This window comes from Aquarana catesbeiana, linkage group LG10, assembly GCF_042186555.1.
Source record: "Aquarana catesbeiana isolate 2022-GZ linkage group LG10, ASM4218655v1, whole genome shotgun sequence".
NCBI lineage: Eukaryota > Metazoa > Chordata > Amphibia > Anura > Ranidae > Aquarana > Aquarana catesbeiana.
Genome location: NC_133333.1, coordinates 10936750 through 10956725, shown reverse-complemented (window position 1 = coordinate 10956725; position 19976 = coordinate 10936750). Strand labels below are relative to the sequence as shown.

The 19976-nt window shown below is 44.1% G+C and overlaps 1 protein-coding gene across 1 annotated transcript in view; it reads left to right on the top strand.

The window, feature by feature from the left end:
* The window catches only part of KMT2B (lysine methyltransferase 2B), a gene marked incomplete in the record, with an annotated part of 64903 nt that overhangs the window by 31088 nt on the left and 13839 nt on the right, over nt 1-19976 (top strand). Inside the window, 26 exon segments of the mRNA XM_073601614.1 lie at nt 83-251; nt 494-722; nt 2368-2423; nt 2636-2884; nt 3065-3156; nt 3251-3325; nt 5105-5218; nt 5300-5446; nt 5562-5657; nt 5774-5891; nt 5988-6105; nt 8028-8184; nt 8186-8209; nt 8419-8514; nt 8617-8715; nt 9362-9438; nt 10771-10813; nt 10815-10893; nt 10985-10998; nt 11000-11077; nt 11183-11320; nt 12595-12753; nt 13536-13653; nt 14657-14735; nt 16272-16432; nt 19733-19924. Coding sequence (XP_073457715.1) covers nt 83-251; nt 494-722; nt 2368-2423; nt 2636-2884; nt 3065-3156; nt 3251-3325; nt 5105-5218; nt 5300-5446; nt 5562-5657; nt 5774-5891; nt 5988-6105; nt 8028-8184; nt 8186-8209; nt 8419-8514; nt 8617-8715; nt 9362-9438; nt 10771-10813; nt 10815-10893; nt 10985-10998; nt 11000-11077; nt 11183-11320; nt 12595-12753; nt 13536-13653; nt 14657-14735; nt 16272-16432; nt 19733-19924 — 2977 coding nt within the window.

Sequence of the window (19976 nt, the reverse complement as noted above, 5' to 3'; positions counted from 1 at the left end):
GTTCTGACAGCAGGGGGAGCCCAGCTAGGGATTGTGGGGCAGATTTGACTTTTGACTTTTTTTTTTTTTCCCTTCTCGTCAGGGGCAGGATTCCCCAGTGCAAGGACCCCGGATCAAACATGTGTGCCGTCATCCCGCCGTCGCTCTTGGGAAGCCACGAGCTATGATCCCAGAGGACATCCCCAGGCTGAGTGCCTTGCCGCTGTGCGAGAGAGAGACCGTAGTGCCAGCAGCAGCAGCACCTCGAGAAGGTGAGAGATGGTCAGATCTGTAAAGTTTCAGGCTCTAAGTAATGCTGCTTGTTGCCCCCCCCCCCCCCGCCCTCCTGTTTTTTTTTTTTTTTTGCTGTGCCATATATACCAAAGAATAGGTGGAAGATCACACAGGAGTTTGTGCGTGACTTGACATCGTTTTTGGTAGTCCCTGTGTAGTTATCCTTTTGTCTGGATTCCCCCTTTTTAATTTAATTTTTTTTTTTTTTTCTGCATTTCAGATTCATCTGCCTCAGAGCCGGAGCCCACCACCGTCACCAGGCCGAGACCCATCAGACAGCCGCCGGCGCCTCCTATCCGCCGGCCGCGGCCCGCCTCCAGGGTGAGGCTACGAATGGCCAGATGCGGCAAGTGCAAAGGCTGCAACGTGATGGAAGACTGCGGCAAATGCGTAAACTGCAAGGACAAGACAAAGTTTGGCGGGCCCAACACCAAAAAACAATGCTGCGTGTAAGCATGGTTGATTTCCTACACAGAGGTAGATTTTTTGCAGGTTTTTGAAAGGAAGGAGAATTGGGATCACACATAAAGGAACGAACCTCGTAGTGCATTTATTCTCAAACACACTATTAAAAGCGACCAATATACTCACAAAAAAAGAAACAGCCAGGCATTAACAGGCAAACTTGTCCAGGCTGGCGTGATGACGTCACCGCTTGGCCTCCACCCTTACACGTTTCGTTCCACAGAACGTAGTCAGAGGGGTGCCAGAGTAGCGATTGGCTTGCCTGTGGCAGAGGCCTTATACTGGCCAATGGCGAGGGCTGTGTTTTGTAATTTCTCTACTACTGTCAAAATGTGAATGAGGACCCAATCGGACGCCATTGCACTCACACCATTGAGATCAGAAAGGGATGGTGGTGATAAATTCTGGACATTAGGATAGTCACCCCAGTGTACACAAATCATGGGGTGGGGAGGGATGGTGAAATAATTGTGGACTTGAGAATATAGACCCCGACGTACACATCGATGACGGGGTGGAAATGTACGGTGGTGGGTCAATTCAGGAATCAAGGATGCAGACTCTGGTCTACACTAATCATTGAAGACTAGAGGGATGGTGGTGATGAGTCCTAGACTCTACGGCAGAGAGTGAACACCTCATTGATAAGGGGGAGGGAAGGTATGGAGGTGGTGAATTCAGGACTTTAGGGTACAGACCTCAGTCTACACACCTCATCGAAGGCAGGATGGGGAGGCATGTGTAGAAAAAAAGTGCAGCGCTAAAATATATGAAGAAAGTTGTTGAGCACAACTTACAAAGGAGGGGGAGGCATGGTTGTGATTAATTCAGGACTCAAAGGTACAGATGTCAGTCTACAACAGGGGTCTCCAACCTTTCTAAACAAAGGGCCAGTTTACTGTCCTTTTAACTTTAGGGGGGCAGGACTGTTGTCAGTAGTAGAAAATGTCCTGGTGTCGGTGAAAAGAATAGTGCCTTATTGGTGGTGTCAGTATGACGAATAGTGCTCCAACATTGGTATCAGTGGGAGGACTAGTGCCCCTCGTTGGTGTCAGTGAAAGTAAACAACGCCATCGTTGGTTCCAGTGGGGGGGGGGGGGATAGTTTCCCTCGTTGGTGCCAGTGGGGGGGGGAGTAGTTTCTCTCGTTGATGTCAGTGGGGGAGGAATAGTTTCCCTCGTTGGTGCCAGTGGGGGAGGAATAGTTTCCCTCGTTGGTGCCAGTGGGGGAGGAATAGTTTCCCCTGGCGGGGGAATAGTTTCCCCAAGGACTGGATAAAGGCAAGCAAAGGGACACATCCAACCCGGGGGCTGCAGTTTTGGGACCGCTGGTTTACAGCAATGTTTCTCAACACCAGTCCTCAAGTACCCCCCAACCCAACAGGTCATGTTTTCAATATTTCCCTCAGATGAAACAGCTGTGGTAATTACTAAGGCAGTGAAACTGATCAAATCACCTGTGCAAAATAATAGAATGCCTGAAAACATGACCTGCTTGGGGGTACATGAAGACCAGAGTTGAGAAACATTGGTCTACAGCAATTTTGGAAGAGGAGAGGGATGGTGGTGATTAAGTTCTGGACTTTGGGATACAGATTTACGCTTGTGTTCTTTTCTTGTCTCTCTCCAGGTACCGGAGATGTGAACGAATAGAAGCCAGAAGACAGCAGAGGCAGGCACAGAAAGGTGAGCCCGTTTCTCAGAGTTGGTCACAAAAGGCTTTGACCTCAATCCCCACCCCCCCAAAAAATTCCCTTTTACTGTGTGTATATTTAGACTCTCTGTACTTGAATGTAACCTTCAGAATCCTGCTCAAAGGGGGATGTAAAGAGCGATAAAGAACACTGTAGACTTTTATTTTAAAAAATATACGTTTATCTTTCCTAATCCACCTACAGGCCGAAAACCCATCCGACACCTCCAAGCACGAGAGAGCAGCTCCGATTCCAACCATTCTTTTGTTGAAATCTGTCGAAACGATGACACAGAAGCTTCCGACCGCCTAGAGCCCGGCGTCCAGTCCCAGCGAAAATCCACCCGACGCTGCGTGAGGCAACGCCCTTGCTACGACCTATTCCCCGACTCAGAGGATTCAGACTTCGAACCGAGTCCGAGCGCCCCCCGCAGGAAACAGCGGCGAGAGTCCGGTAAGAGTCGTTAACTCTTTCGTTTAAGCTAAAGGTTCGACGTCTCCGAGCGTAATGTTCTCTCTTTTTCTAAAGTCCGGAGATCTCCCTAGCCTGTTTGCTGTTTCTGATCTGTACGTATAGTTCTTAGCGACGTGTTTTCTAGGGGGAGAAAAAAATCTGTTTCTTGTCATGTCACAGATTTACTTCCTCAGGACTCGGAGGAGCAGAATAAGCCACGCAGAGTTCCCCAGCAGCCCGTGATCCTCCGTGCCAGATCGGGCCAGGAGCAGGTGGGTCTACTATAGTCAGATAGTCCTCTGCAGCTTGGTCCTCTATCCTGCTTCCTCCGTTTTATTCACAGTCTTTTTCTCTTCCATTCCGAAGGACTCAACCTTGAACGGCGCCTCAACCAAAATCAAATCTTCCGATGGAACCCACCGCCTGCGCGTAGACTTCAAGGTGAGATTTTTTTCCTTTTCTTTTCTTTTACTGCAATCTTTAAAGAACACTGGAATGTTAGAGACGTATAGAACAAAAGAAATTGCAATCCACCAGCCCAATGACCTAAATGCCTGGATGAAGGGAGACCACAAAACACGGGACATGTAGTTGTGCTGAAATAGACATACACATCGCATCAATCAAATAAGTCTTTATTACACTAGTTAAATCGCCACATTAAAAAATAGTCTGTATTTGACTACACCATCAGCCATATCCAAATTGTTTTCAAAAACCTATAATAAATGTTGTGTAAAGGATCAACGTGTTTCACCTAATTGGCTTCCTCAGGATCCATGCTCATAGATGAAAACCAGTGATACAGCTCAAACAGGATATGTTTCATGACCAAGTGGAAAGACCATAGGATGATCGGCCCACTTTGGTGGTGATATGTGGAGTATATCATGATACATGCAGTGTGGTGGATGTGCCTTGAGATAACTTTTTATGGGCAGATATCTAATACTCATCATTGTGGAAGCTTTGGCTCTTGTGACTTTCTCCATTTGTAATTCCACTTTTTGTAAATGTCCTGTTTGAGCTATATCACCGTTTTCATGTATGAGTGTGTATCCTGATGAAGCAATTAGTGCCAAACGCATCAATCCTTTACGGATCTCTACAAGAGACAATTTGGATATGGCTGATGGTGTAGTAAAAAATATTTTTTAATGTGGTGTTTTAACTATTGTAATAACGTAGGGGTCTCCAATCTTTCCAAACAATGGGTGAGTTTATTATCCTTCAGATTTTAGGGGAGGCAGGACTTTGCCCACTTGGAGCAAAAAAGGGCCCAATGGCAATAATCAATGCCCCATCATTGATATTAGTGGAAGGAACAGCGCCCCATTGTTGGTATCAGTGGGCAGAATAGGGCCCTATTGGTATTAATGGGACTAATAGGGCAGTTGGAGGCATAGTGCCCCATCAGTGGGGAGGAGGCGGGGTGCCTCCACCGCTTGGCGTCAGTGGGGAGGAGGAGGGGTGCCTCCACCGCTGGGCGTCAGTGGGGCGGAGGGGGGGTGCCTCCACCGCTGGGCGTCAGTGGGGTGGGGGGGGGGTGCCTCCACCGCTGGGCGTCGGTGGGGAGGAGGAGGGTTGGGGGGAGTGCCCCCTCTGTTGGGTGTCAGTGGGGGGGGGGAATTTAGGGTCCATCGTCAGTCCCATTCCATACATCCTGTTGTATAGTTTTGTATGACTGCAGTTCTGCTAATTTTCTTGTGTTTAGCATAATACATTTGTTTTGTTTTGTTCTGTGTTTGTGTGAAAAACTGCAATAAACTGTTAACTTTTTTTTATTTATTTATTTTTTTTATCTGGTTTCCCCTTCACTGTGGGTTTTAGTGCATGGGGTTGGTGGACTCCATTTTCTTATGTTCCATAGTACTCTGATGGGGATGGTGCCTGAAATAACTTGAAAGAGTAGAATGGAAAGCCGGCAAGTTGTTCTTCTGAATAAATAACGTTTATTATGGTGTGCAGAGTGCACAAATTACATCTTGCGTGTTTCGGCAATAAGCCTTGGTCCTAGCCAAGAGCACCGTTTTTATGTCTACCTTCTAGACCTAGGGGAATTCATCTGAGCATTGCTTTCCTCCTCTCCCGTGGTGCCTGAAATGGGGTCAATGTGTACAGGTTAATTAACTTTTTTTGTTAGCGACGTCCCTTTTTATTTAAGGCATCCTTTTTACTTCTTTGGTATACTTACTCTTTCTGTGGAAATGTGTCTTTCAGGAGGACTGCGACCTGCAGAACGTGTGGATGATGGGAGGACTCAGTATATTGACATCGTTCCCTATAACACCGACTCACGTGTGCCTGCTCTGCGCCAGCCGCGGACATCATGAGGTAAAGCCACCTTACGATTTGATGTGGGAGGGGTTTCTGTTCGACTTCCTCCGGCTCACGCTTTCCCCCCCCTCTCTCTAGTTTTTGTACTGTCGGGTGTGCTGCGAGCCCTTCCACACGTTCTGTTTGGAGGAGTCCGAGAGGCCGCTGCCTGAGCAGGAGGACATTTGGTGCTGCCAGCGCTGCAAATTCTGCAACGTCTGTGGGCACAAGGGGAAAGCTAAAAAGGTAGCGGATTGTCTGTTTTTTATACCGTTGTCATGCTCCGGAGTTGGGCTTTAAATTGACAATCTGGGTGAATTACTTGGTATGAATCCTTTATATCCTTTGTGTTGTATTGCAGCCTCTGCTGGAGTGTGAACTTTGCCAGACAAATTATCACATTTATTGCCTCGGACCAAATTATCCCAATAAGCCGCCACGTAGTGGCAAAGGCTGGGTGAGTGGAAACAATTAATTTCAGACTTATTTTGCTAATCCAAATCGCTGGCTTGCACCCTACAGCCGGCCCTTATGTGCCGATTTACCCACTCAGACCTATCCTGCGTTTTGCAGATGTGCTCATCCTGCGTTCGCTGTAAAAGCTGCGGAGCCAGTCCCGCAGTGGACGCTGACCTAGAGCTGACGGAAGGAGGGAACCTGTGTACACCTTGCTTTGCCCTGTACAATAAAGGTGGGATTTATGTTCTACAGTATATAATTTTAATATTTTGCTTTACCTCGCATGTCCTTTGTTATGTTACTAAGCGTCTTCTTTTCTATTGGACAGGAAGCTTTTGTCCCATGTGCAGTCGCTGCTATGAAGAAAACGACTACGACAGCAAGATGATCCTGTGCGCCAAGTGTGATAAGTGGGTGCACGCCAAGTGCGAGGGGCTCACTGGTGAGTGCAAGGCGTAGAAAATTAGCCACAAGCAAATGGAGGAAGTGCAGGACTGTTGGGTATATAGTTTAGCGCAAAACAAACTACGCTATACCCAACACGATGGGTGCACTATACCCAACACGATGGGTGCACTATACCCAACACGATAAGTGGGTGCACACCAAGTGCGAAGGTCTCCTTGGTGAGTGCAAGGCCTGGAAGCAAATGGATGGTGTGCAGCACTGTTGGGCATAGTGTGGCACAAAACAAACCACAGTATACCCAACACAGTAAGCGCACTGTACCCAACATGAGAAGTGCGTGCCCACCAAGTGTGAGGAACTCACTGTTGAGTGCAAGGCGTGGAAAATTAGCAGCAAGCGAATGGGTGGTGTGCAGCACTGTTGGGTATAGTGTAGCGCAAAACAAACCACACTATACCCAGCACGATGGGTGCATGATAAGTGGGTGCACGCCAAGTGCGAAGGGCTCCTTGGTGAGTGCAAGGCGTGGAAAATTAGCAAGCGATTGGGTGGTGTGCAGCACTGTTGGGCATAGTGTGGCACAAAACAAACCGCAGTATACCCAACACAGTAAGCACACTGTACCCAAACACGATGAGTGCGTGCCCACCAAGTGTTTGGGACTCACTGGTGAGCGCAAGGTGTGGAAGATTAGCAAGCAAATGGGTGGTGTGCAGCACTGTTGGGCATAGTGTAGTGCAAAACAAGCCACACAATAGGTGCACGATAAGTGGGTGCACACCAAGTTTGAAGGGCTCCTTGGTGAATGCAAGGCCTGGAAAATTTAGCAAGTGAGTGGTATGCAGCACTGTTGAGCATAGTGTGGTGCAAAACAAACCACAGTATACCCAACAAAGTAAGCGCACTGTACCCAACACGAGAAGTGCGTGCCCACCAAGTGTGAGGGGCTCACTGGTGAGTGCAAGGCGTGAAAAATTAGCAGCAAGGGAATAGGTGGTGTGCAGTACTGTTGGGTATACTGTAGCGCAAAACAAACCACACTATACCCAACACAATAGGTGCACGATACCCCAACACGATAAGTGGGTGCACACCAAGTGCTAAGGGCTCCTTGGTGAGTGCAAGGCCTGGAAAATTAGCAAGCGAACGGGTGTTGTGCAGCACTGTTGGGTATAACGTGGAGCGACAAACAAAACGGAAGGCGCACACACCTAGTGCATTACCAAAAAAACAATAATTCAGTAAGATGGTTCGGGACTTTAAATGAGGCGCATGACAGTATAGTTGTGCAATCTCCATCCCTAATATCTGAGACACAGGAGAGACGTGGGACTTTTATATGAGGCACATGAAATATGATTGGTAAAAAAATAGTCAAAGGTAATGACATGTTTATTTGATATAAAAGGTAGCTGATGTGACACATTGCAATTATTACACACATGGAAATTTCATGTATATACACACACACATCAGTAACATGTAGAATAACACAGTCCATAACGTGTACATACACACAAATGTTATCATGATACACTAAGTGGATGATATTAGGAGCCGATTAGCACTCAATGTCATATAGTTGTTGTAGCAAAAAACATAATATCTAAAATTTAAAGATAAAAACATAGGTTGGAAACATCACTGCATCCAAAAGAGCTTGACGCGTTTCGTGGATTCGCTCCACTTCCTCAGGAATGAATTGGAACCTTCAACGCTGTCCCTCTCCCCCTTTTTATTTACATGAGTCATGCCCCCTGTCCCCTATCCCTTTTTTCTTTTCTGTTTTTGTGGGCCCTTCCCACTAACCGTGTCCCTCTCCCCTTTTTGTTTTTGTGGGTCCCCCCCAACCCTGTCCCCCTCACCTTTTTTTTGTCTTCATGGGTGTTTTCCTAACCTTGTCCCCTCCATTTCTTTTTTTTTTTTTTTTCTTCTTCTTCTTCTTCTTCTTTCAGATGAGGGGGTACGAGACCCTCTCCAACCTACCTGACAGTGTGGTGTATACATGCCCGCCGTGTCTGGGTGAAGGTGGTGCAATATGGAGAGAGGCCATGCTCTCAGAACTGACTGCCGGTTTTCATGAAATCCTGCAAAGTCTCCTGACCTCCAAACTTTCCCTCTCCTCTCCTGCATTGCTCACAGGTAATACAGCTCGTGAGTTACAACCACAGTCATCTCTTCACCCACTTACCTACATGAGGGTTTCACATAATCTGTGTGCAGGAAATTGAGATAGATGATGACACGCACTATAAGAGCTCTGATCCTTCCATTGAAAGGTGCTCAGAATCCTTCAAATCCCCCCACATTGTAACTTTCTCCCCCTTCTTTTTTTTTTTTTTTTTTTGTAGTGTTCGGATGTTGAAGCCGAAACAAAGTGTCCCTACACTCCCTGTGATTTGGAGTCTCTTGGGCAAATTTTGGAGGAAGGTCACTACAACTCCATAGTGAGTATTGCTTCCTGCCCTCCTCTAATCTCTCCCCGCCCCCCCCCCCCACCCTTCCGTCCTATCAGGGTTTTCAAATATATCATTGCCCTTTCTCTCCAGGCCTCCTTCAACGACGACATGGTGCGGATCATTCAGAAAAATTTGGAGAACGGGTCATTGCACAAAGATGGTGAAGCTCTGAAGACCTTGTATGTTAAGGTAACTCGTGTACAGGAGTTTGCGATGACAAGGTCGTATTCTTCAACACGTCTATAGGGAAAGCTGGAGGTCCAGTGCAACGGCTATAATCAAATGCCCTTTATTCGTAACACAGCCATGTGAAAATCAAACGCGTTTTGGGCGCCAGGCCTTAATCATGGCTAAGAAATGAATGGGGCTCTTATAAATAGTTCAAACATATTGTCAACCCCGTTTCCCACGGTCATGACTCCAGGGGGGAGGAAAAAATCAAGCCATATAAAATGTGTCCTAAGCAACCATTTTTATATATTGTTTGATTTATTCCGCATCCCCCCCCCCTGGAGTCGTGGCCCTGGGAGGCGGAGTTGACAACTAAAGAGCCTCTTTTGAGATTTGTTTATAAGTTAAAACTTTTTTTTTTTTTTTCTAGAAAATTACTTAGAACCCCCAAACATTAAACAATTTTTTTTTTTTTCTAACACCCTAGAGAATATGGTGGTCGTTGCAATACTAAGTAATAAGTCCGGTGTGAAATGCATTCTTGTCGTTAATATACAGTAGGCAGATATTTTGTTCAGTGAAGTATAAACCCCGTCCAGTCAATGGGAACTTCTTATCTGGACTTGCTTTTGGTAACTTGAGCATTTGTGTGTTGGTTTTGCAGCTTCTGGAGAAATCGTTTAGCTGGTTCAACGTTGAAGACTCAAAATATTGGAAGAAGAATGACAAGTCTATGGACAGGTAAGTGTTACGCCTCTGTGGCTACCCAGGCTGCCCTCTATCCATTCATATGAAGCTCCTATTAATGTGCTGTATAGGGATGGCCCTTCTACTACAGGAGGGGGAGGACATCCTTAATCTTTCCTATAAAAGTTTCCATATTTGTAAAAGTAGGGTGGGTGGAACCCCTCTAGAGAACTTTCCCGATCCTCCTTTGTGAAGCAATCCGAAGTTACCCAAACTTCATGAGATTCCAGGGAGGACTCGTTGGGCAACCTATGGAATTAAATATGCTCATCAGTTCTCTGACCATATGTTTAAAACATTCGAGCCCTACAACTGGAATATAGGATCCCCTATACTCTGCAATTACACCATGCTGTGGCTGCACAGTTTGGGTTAGTGAGGGTCTCTCTTCATATAAATTAGAACAGATACGTAAAAGAAATAAAGGCTATATTATTTTTTGTATTTTGACTGGATTTTTACTTTAACCATTTGTTGACCGTGCTGTATCTGAAAGCTATATACAGCAGGGTCGTCCATTTCTGGGAGGGCGTCCATTGCTCTTATCTCATGTCCGTAATATTAAAATTTAAAAAAGTATCTCCTCCACCCCCAAAAAAAGCTGCGAAAATACAGTGTGAGATAAAAAATTGCCAAACCCGCCTCTGTCTAATATAAATATAAATATAAATATATATATATATATATATATATATATATATATATATATATATATATATATATATATATATATATATAAATAATTTAGAGGCTCTAGAGAATAAATTGGTGGGTTTTTGGCAATTTTTTAAATAAAATAAAAAATACACTTTTAAAATTTTTGTAATGCAATAAAAACACAATACATAACCCTTTTTTTTTTGTAAAATAAAAAAAGTTATGTATTGTGTTTGGTATTTTTTTTTTTTTTTGCATTAACATTTAAAAAAAAATATTTTTTGTTTTTTGACAGTTTTTTTTTGCTTTAACCATTTGTTGACCGTGCTATATCTGAAAGCTATGTACAGCAGGGTCATCCAGTTCTGGAGGGGCGTCCATTGCTCTTATTTCATGTCCTGTAATCTTGCCTCATGATTGGCACATGACCATTTAGTCATATGGGGCAGAGAGAGTCCTTAGCCCTGTGGATCAGTGACGTAGGTTTGACCTCAGACGGGGCTGTTTTTTCTCCCTACCTGCATCTATCAGAGCTGGGGAGGTAAGTGACCCTCTTACCTAAGGAAAATAAAGGGTTACCAATGTACTGCATTTCTACTCTGTTCTCACCAACTGAAGTCCCCAATTCAGTCCAACCCTGAATTCCTTTCTTAATGTTCTGTGTTTCAGCGTTCTCCCTAATGCCGTTCTGCCACCATATTCTGATCACTCGTTACGCCCTTTGGAAGGATAGAGAAGACGGCCATCATCCGAGCAATGGGGATGTCCTGCACCCTACACCGCCACTGAAAAGTAATTTTGTGTGTTGTATGACATTGACAGCTGCAAGTGTGATATTTTGTTTTCATACACTTTATTATTTTTCATTAATTTTTTTTTTCAGTCAAGAAGGAAGAGGGGGGAATTTGGGGGTCTTCCGGAGAAGGACAATCGGCAATGTGTGCTTTGTCTAAAATACGGAGATGATGACCCAAAGGTAAACAAAGCCAAGCATAGTTTTTGTAGAATTTTACGTTTGTTTTTTTTTTTTGTTTGTTTTCTTGTCTCAACGCTGTCGTTTAATTGGTTTTCTTTTCTCAAGGACGCCGGGAGACTGCTGTATATTGGACAGAACGAGTGGACTCACATCAATTGCGCTATCTGGTCGGCGGAGGTGTTTGAGGAGAACGACGGCTCCCTCAAAAACGTGCATGCGGCGGTAGCTCGAGGCCGACAAATGGTAAGCGTCAATGGTTATACCCTCCTCGCACCTCTGTAAGGTGGTCGGCCTGTTTTTGGCATCCCTTTGTTCTTGCTCAATAACTTTATAGAAAGCTGGCCTCATAGAGAAATAAAGAATTTTAAATTTAAATGTGGGAAATTAAACAATGTGAGAGAATTTGTTGGGGTCCTTTTGATGGTACAAGAGTGAGACATCTTCTTGTGAGCCTATGAAGTCCAGGACGATGTTATCTCTCCTCACAATCCTACCACTGTGTGTGTGTGTGTGTGTGTGTGTGTGTATGTATATATATATATATATATATATATATATATATATATATATATATATATATATATATATATACACACATACACACACACACACGAGACGGATCCGTATGCTCCTGTCACTGTCAGTCTAAGGCCCTTTCACACGATCGATCCACCTGTCCGTTTTTCAGGCTGATTCGATCGAGACCACCGGACCACCCATTGACTTCTATGGGAGATGTGTCTTCTGACACCCGCCTGCCATCTGATCCGACAAAATCAACTCAAAACAGACGGATGGCGCTACGTTCACCATCCGTCCGGATTGGATGAAAACAGACCGGTTGTCCATTTTCATCCAATCGCGCCATAGAGGACAGCAGAGCTCTGACCGGTCCGTCCCCGCACAGTGAGCAGAGACTGAACCTGCCATCCGCCGGCTCAGCGGGGATCAACGGAGCGATTCCCAGCTGAGCTAGCCGAGTCCGTCAAAATGGATCTGCTCCATGTGAAAGGGGCTTAACTCCTGTGAGGTGGGGGGGCGTGGCTTACCAGCCCAGCGCTGCATGTGTCTATGGATGCACACAGCCCAGGTCCAGAGCCTGCGTGCAGGTGCCTCCTTACTAAAACAAGAAGGTCTTCTTGCTAAGGAGGCACCCTGAGGAGGAAGAAGGGGGACAGCGCCTGTGGCTGACTGCCAGAAGAGGCGGTAAGCAACCTTTCTGTACGATATTGTTGCACAGAGCAGGTTGGTATAACCTTTTTTTTATTTAACCCAAAAAAAAAAAAAACAGCCTTTTGTATCACTAACACTACTTCTTCTCAGGCTCATGACAAGCTGTCTTACTCCTGTAACCTTGTGAGTGCAATATTACCATCTTACCAAAGTTTGTGTTTACTGCATAAAGGTCGCTTGCAACCCCCCCCCCTGTCCTTTTATTCTGATGTCCTCAGCGATTCCTCTGATGGGAGTTGATGATGCCGGACTGATCTAATGTCTTCCTTTGTGTTCCCTGACAGCGCTGTGAGTTCTGTATGAAGTCTGGAGCCACCGTGGGCTGCTGCTTGTCCACATGCCAGAGTAACTTCCATTTCATGTGTGCCCGGGCCCGACATTGTACCTTCCAAGAAGACAAGAAGGTCTTCTGCCAGAAACACGGCAAACTTTTGGACGGCACGGTGAGGATCTTTATGTTTGCCAGAGAGAGATGAGTCTGCTGGGGCTTAAAGTTTACTTATTATGGGTTGGCTGTGACCAACAATACATTTTAGCAGAATTGTTTTTTTTTGTACAACTCTACTGTGTAAAAAAAAAAAAAGCTGATACAGTGGAGGAGGGCGAAGGAGGTAAGTGCTGTTCTTGGTGATGGTTGTACAGCTGAGCCTAGGCTCCATTCACACTAGGCTCCATTCACACTAGGCTCCATTCACACTAGGCTCCATTCACACTAGGCTCCATTCACACTAGCGCGTTTCCAAGGTCACTTGATTTCCTGTGCGACTTTGATCCAATGCTACACTCTTCGGATCAAAGTCTCATTAACCAGTTGCCGACCAGGTGCCGTCATTTTTCGCCATGTCTCCTGCCTCATGGGGGATGTGCTGTGTGGCAGAGCTGAGTAAATCTCAGGCACGAATGGGGCAGAAATACAAATCCTTTGACCAGTGAAACGGCTCTTTATAGGTATTTTCATCTGTGTATTTAGGGGGTTTACCTGGAGTCCAGCTTGCCTCAGACCTGCTCTAGTCTCCCGAGTTGTGACCTTATTCTACAACTTCATTACTTGAGTATTCATTGCCAGTACTTGACGTAAAGACCCAGAACAAGGATAGCAGATCTCCAGCTCCGTCCCCTGGTCACTGGCTGTTATCAGTACACTGTTATCCTTTAAAATGCATGTTTATCGAATGCAGTGACGAGACTACTGACCTGTTTTTTCTTTGTGTGTATCTATGTACAGAAGGTGGACATGGACTCTTTTGACGTGCTTCGTAGGGTCTACGTGGACTTTGAGGGGATCAGCTTCAGACGGAAATTTCTGCAGGGCCTGGAGCCAGAGAACATTAATATGATGATCGGTAAGAAAGCCGGCCAAGCCCCCTATTTTGTAGCCTCTTGGCTGAACCTTGAATCCGGTGCTCCCATTATACAGACTGACCCACGAAGCTAGGGGGTTGTCCCAGAAAATGTAGTAAACTTTGGGACCCTTGGGTGACCCCAAGCTGTCCTATACCACCGCATACTTAAAGCGATTGTAAAGTCTCATGTGTTTTTTTTTTTTTTTTAAATAGTCCAAAATAAATTATCCAAGTCGTAAGGCTACACTGCCGGGTACCCTTTACCCGCAATGGTGGCGGCAGCACCCAACAGCTGATGGAAACATCAGCTGCGGTGCCGACATCGCGGGACTCCAGGACAGGTGAGTGTCCTGATGTTAAAAGCCAGGAGCTGCAGTATGTGTAGCTGCTGACTTTTATTATTATTTTTTTTTTGTTTTGTTTTCCCAGAACATCGCTTTAAATTTGTTTTCCCTACGTTCACTAACAGCCAAACTTGAAAGGAAATGCCAAAACCTATAATTTAATAATTGGTTATTCAGATATTTTCGGATTTTCATTCTTATTTTTGGAATTTTCGGATATTCATTCTTATTTTTGGATTTTCAAATTTCCGGATATTTCCTAATGAACTAATTTGTCTAAATTTGTTTAAATGAATTCAGACCTTAATGAATTGCACATGTCTAGTGTACATGTTATTTTATATACAATAAAGTTACAATTAAAAAAAAAAAAAAAAAAAAAAAAAAGCTGTCTGGGAGCCATGGATGCATTGTAGAGGGTGCAGAGATTTGTGAATATGCCACTAATCAATTACCAGAGGGAGCTCTTGTTTGAGTCTTCCATTTGGGATGAAATTACATTATTATTTATTATTATTATTATATTTTATGTTGGCTGTGATGAACTGGAAAGAGATTTTGCTGCACTGGATGGTTTTTCTGCTCCAAAGTAACATTTTTCAGTTTTATAATATATTCAGTATTTCAAAGTAAATCTAACAATCGATTTTATTTTTAAGGTGCTATGAAGATAGACTGTATGGGTATGCTGACAGATCTCTCTGTATCTGAGGGGAAGATATATCCTGTTGGGTATCAGTAAGTGTCTGAAGAGTATTCCATTTTAGTTGGTTATTAACCACTTCTGGACCAAGCCTCTCTTTGAGATTTGTTTTTTACAACTTAAAATTAGTTTTTCTTGCTATAAAATTACTTAGAACCCCCAAACATATTATAATTAATAAATATAGAGATAGATATATATCTATATCTATTTATATTTATTATAGAATATATATATATAGAGAGACACATTATTTTTTTTCTTCCCCAGACACCCTAGAGAATAAAAATGGCGGTCATTGCAATACTTTGTCACACCGTATTTGTGCAGTGGTCTTACAAGCACAATTTTTTTTTTTTTTGGGGGGGGGGGGGGGGCAAAAAATACACTTTTTTGCTTTAAAAAAAAAAATAAGACAATAGTAAAGTTAGCCCAATTTTTTTTTTTTCTATATTGTGAAAGATAATGTTACGCCAAGTAAATTGATAACCCAACATGTCATGCTTCAAAATTTCACCTGCTCGTGGAATGGCAACAAACTTTGGCACTTAAAGCGTGTGTTTAATCCCAAAAAATATGGATCCTGCTCCTTTTTTAAAGCATTTTATACAGCACAGCACAGTGCTTGTGCTATGTAATTTTGGACCCCCCTGTAACACCTAAAAAATAAATAAATAAATAAAACTGGCTGATCCTGCCAGTTTCTCCCCTCCCTTATGTAAACAGACTACAATAATGGCTGCTGAGCCCTGACATCGTGGTCTGTTTACATGCCTCCGTCATCTGCAGCTCTGCTCTCCCTGTGTCTGTCTCCTGTGTGCTCCCCCTCCTCCCCTCTGCATGACACCTAGTGAGTGCCGCCCCACCCCCCTCCTGCTGCAGGACAAACTAATGTATGCCAATACTATCTGTCTTGTCTCCTAGTATAGTGCTCTGCTGTTTTATTTAAAAAATTCTTCCTTTACCGTATCTCACGGCGGCTCCCGGCGATCACGTGACCGGCCTGTCTCCTCTCTCCTCCTAGTCTCCCGCTGATGTCAGCGGGGAAGTCTCAGCCCCGCCCGCTGCTTCTGTCAGACGGGTAGAGAGGAGACTCGGACAGTTACATGAGTGCCGGGAGCCGCCGTGAAATACAGTAAAGGAGGATTTTTTTTTTTTTTAAGAAAACACAGCCAGCGGGACAATGTATTAGGAGGCATTTTGATATTTGCATAACTCCAAGGATCCCTCCTATGGCTACGGGCATTAGCATGTTGAATTGGGGGAAGTGGGGGGGGGGGGGGGGGGGGGTTAATGAGTAACCAGGAAAGGCAAAATATAAGCAGTTTAGATGTCTGCTTTAAAAAGATTGATGGCTATCCCATGCTACCACTAGGTGTCGCCTGTGTACCACAGAGGAATAGTTATGCATAAATGGAAAGGTTGTAAGCAATGTCCCTATCCATGAGTTTTTGTCTCCAGGTAGCTGATTTTTTTTTTTTTCCCCCATTTACAATCTGAGAAATCGCTTTGTGATTACAGGGTCTGTGCTGAGATTTTGCTCTTACAGCTCTGGGAATGTCTTTTTTCAGGTGTTCGCGTTTATACTGGAGCACCCTGGATGCTCGTCGTCGCTGCTGGTACAAATGCAGGGTCGTGGAACATCGCCCAAAAGAAGGGGAAATCTTATCTGACGGAGAGGAAGCTCAGTGCGTCAACAGGACGATTGTCCATAGTCCTGGACATGCCCAAGGTAAGGTGACGTAACACACAAGTGTGTATGAGCATTATAGATCCCGAAGGCACAGGGTGGTGTAAAGAGCCAGTTACCTTTTATCTAAACCTCAGGTTTAGGGCCAGTTCACATATAGAAAAACAGGGAGGGAGCACCGACCTTGCACATTACCAAAGATGCATTTTATTTAAGTAAAAACAAGAGTCATACTCACAAACGTTAAAAGGAAGGCGTAACGTTGCTCCAAGAATTTGGAACTGTGTCTTCTAGACACCTGCAACCTGGACCGGGTATTAGGAGGAACCAGATGGTATCGCAAATGGCTTACGCGTTACGAGGGGAGTACCTTCTTCATCAGAGCCTCAGCAATAGCAGACTAACTTTCTCTAGGTTCCCTCTAAATAGAGCCATTCACATGTCTGGGTGACGCCCACCAGAGCCTGCCACTCCCATCCGGGTCAGTTCACATCAGACGCAGTCCAGTGCGTGTTTGTTTTTGTTTGCTTTTTTGTTTTTTTTTTATATCTGAATCAAAAGCATATGGACAGTAGGTTTATGTGGGTTCCAATAGCATAGTTCACACAAGTGCAGTGAGTTGCAGTGCAATCCAAAAATTAGAACATGCTGCATTTACATCGCTGCCTCAACCAGTAAGATCCGAGGAGGACCTACGGCCGTTTGAGCCGCTATACACTGGGGAGAACCTCTGGGGGTATCTAGGATGGAAAAGGACCTGGGGGTCCTAGTAGATGATAGGCTCAGCAATGCCAAGCTGCTGCTAATAAAGCAAACAGAATATTGGCATTAAAAGGGGGATCAACTCCAGAGATAAAACGATAATTCTCCCGCTCTACAAGACTCTGGTCCGGCTGCACCTGGAGTATGCTGTCCAGTTCTGGGCACCAGTCCTCAGGAATGATGTACTGGAAATGGAGCGAGTACAAAGAAGGGCAACAAAGATAATAAAGGGTCTGGAGGATCTTAGTTATGAGGAAAGGTTGCGAGCACTGAACTTATTCTCTCTGGAGAAGAGACGCTTGAGAGGGGATATGATTTCAATTTACAAATACCGTACTGGTGACCCCACAATAGGGATAAAACTTTTTCGCAGAAGAGAGTTTAATAAGACACGTGGTCACTCATTACAATTAGAAGAAAAGAGGTTTAACCTTAAACTACATAGAGGGTTCTTTACTGTAAGAGCGGCAAGGATGTGGAATTCCCTTCCGCAGGTGGTGGTCTCAGCGGGGAGCATTGATAGCTTCAAGAAACTATTAGATAAGAACCTGAATGACCGCAACATACAGGGATATACAATGTAATGCTGACACATAATCACACACATAGGTTGGACTTGATGGACTTGTGTCTTTTTTTCAACCTCACCTACTATGTAACTATGTAACTATATAATGTATGGCAGCAGGAACAAAGAGGGGGACCTCTAGGATCTATAAAAAGAGGGGCGGATCTCTAGGATCTATAAAAAGAGGGGCGGATCTCTAGGATCTATAAAAAGAGGGGCGGATCTCTAGGATCTATAAAAAGAAGGGGCCCTCTAAAGTGCTTGTGGGATTGAAGGGGCAGGAAATACCGCCATTCATAATAAAGTGGGAAGAAGAATTGGGTAAGGGAGAGCGAGAGATACCAAGATTTAGAGAAAATTCTCAAGATGACATATATACCATGGCATATGAGAGCAACACCATAGAAATGAATTACAAATGTTTAGCACAATGGTGTATATAACACCTGATAAAGCACATAAATGTCAAAAGGAGGTCTCACGATTTATGTTGGTGGGATGTGGTGAAGTGGCAACTATGACCCACATATGGTGGAAGTGTCCAAAAATTAAAAACTATTGGAGAGAGGTTGTTGCAGCTAATTTAAGGTGATTACCAATATAGAGATACCAGAGGAACCTCGGAGGTGTCTGTTTCATGGGGTGAGAATGCCAATTTAAACAATTCCTGAGAACATTGGTTCCCCATCTAATGAACGCAGCCAAAAGTCTAATACCTCGACGTTGGCAGGAGAGAGAAAGTCCAACGATGGGGAGTTGGTGTAAGAAAGTGGATGAGACTTATAATATGGAATATCTTAGGTTTTGTGGAGGATGGAAATGGAAGAACAAGTGAAAGCTTTGGAGAGAGTTTAAGCAGACAAGGAGATATGTAGAATTAAAGGGAGAGGATGGGAGTCACCGCAGATGTTAAGTAATAAAAAGTTGGATCAGAGGGGAGAGGGGTATAATAATGGCAAATTGTGTTGGTGTTTGATAAGTGTTTTTTTATTCTTGGATTTACGTTTGTTTATAAAGAAAATGTAACAATGAAATTCAAAAAAAATAAATGCTGCATTTTTCCCCCCCCCCGCCCCCCGGAATGTAGCAAAACACATGAAAAACGCATTACAGAAAAAAAAAACAAACAGCAAAAATGTGCATGTAGAATATGTTTTCTGCTTTGTGTACTGGCCCTCAAAGGACAAAAAAACCTGGTCCTCAAATAATAAATGCACATCTTTTTGCAAGTTAAAAAAAGTGTAAAATATATATATATATATATATATATATATATATATATATATATATATATATATATATATATATATATATATATATATATATACATATATATATATATACATATACATTTTTTTTTGTTATGCTGCAGCCTATAAGGCATTGCACCCCCGTTCAGCAGATTGCGGGTGCATTGCCAGGCTCCTTAATACTGTCAGCTGTCTTTGATAGTACCTCCGGTATGGGCAGGCAGTTATTGCACTGCTGGAAGAATCCATTAACTACGAGAGTGTTCACTGGCGCCCTTGTAGTTCATTGAGAAACCACAAAACAGTCCGCTGTATTGGATGATGGTACTTGTAGTTCATTTATTCGAATGGCTGCTTTTAAATGGTGACACTGGGTGCGGGGAGAAGAACCCCCGCTGTCTCTGGAGGGGTGATCGGGGAGTGTGATCAGGTGCTTTATTGTAACATCCTAAATATGGGTGTAACATGTTACAAAGGTGACCTACCCTTTAATCCAGCTGATGGGTTTCTTGTTGTTTTGTGATTTTATCTTCTACTGAAGGAATATTTTAGATGAGTGACCATGTTGGTGATCGGATCGCTAAGAGATCCACTTACCTCCTACAGTTGCTTTCTCAGCCTTCTAGTCTAGTGATGGATCGGCTCTTGTTGGGGGGGAAAGTATTACTTCATCTTGGTGGTTCTGGCACTGGTGGCATGTAACCAGTGGCACAATCTCTTATGAGACATGGTCCCTATAATCCCTATTTTTTTTTTCCCCAGAAATTGCAGAAGCTGTTCCTGCCTCCACCCCTTCAACTCCAGAAACCCCTTCACTCTCCCACTGGCCGCCTCCTGAGCCCATCACTACTGCAGCTGCTCCCCGCTCATTCTCAGGTGCCAGGATAAAAATGCCAAACTACTCTCCTTCCCGAAAACCCCTTGGTGGCTTTTCTCGCCCGCTTCCTTCTCCAGGTGAGTTTTGGTGAACAAACATGACATCTTCCTTTCTTTTTTTTTTTTTTCA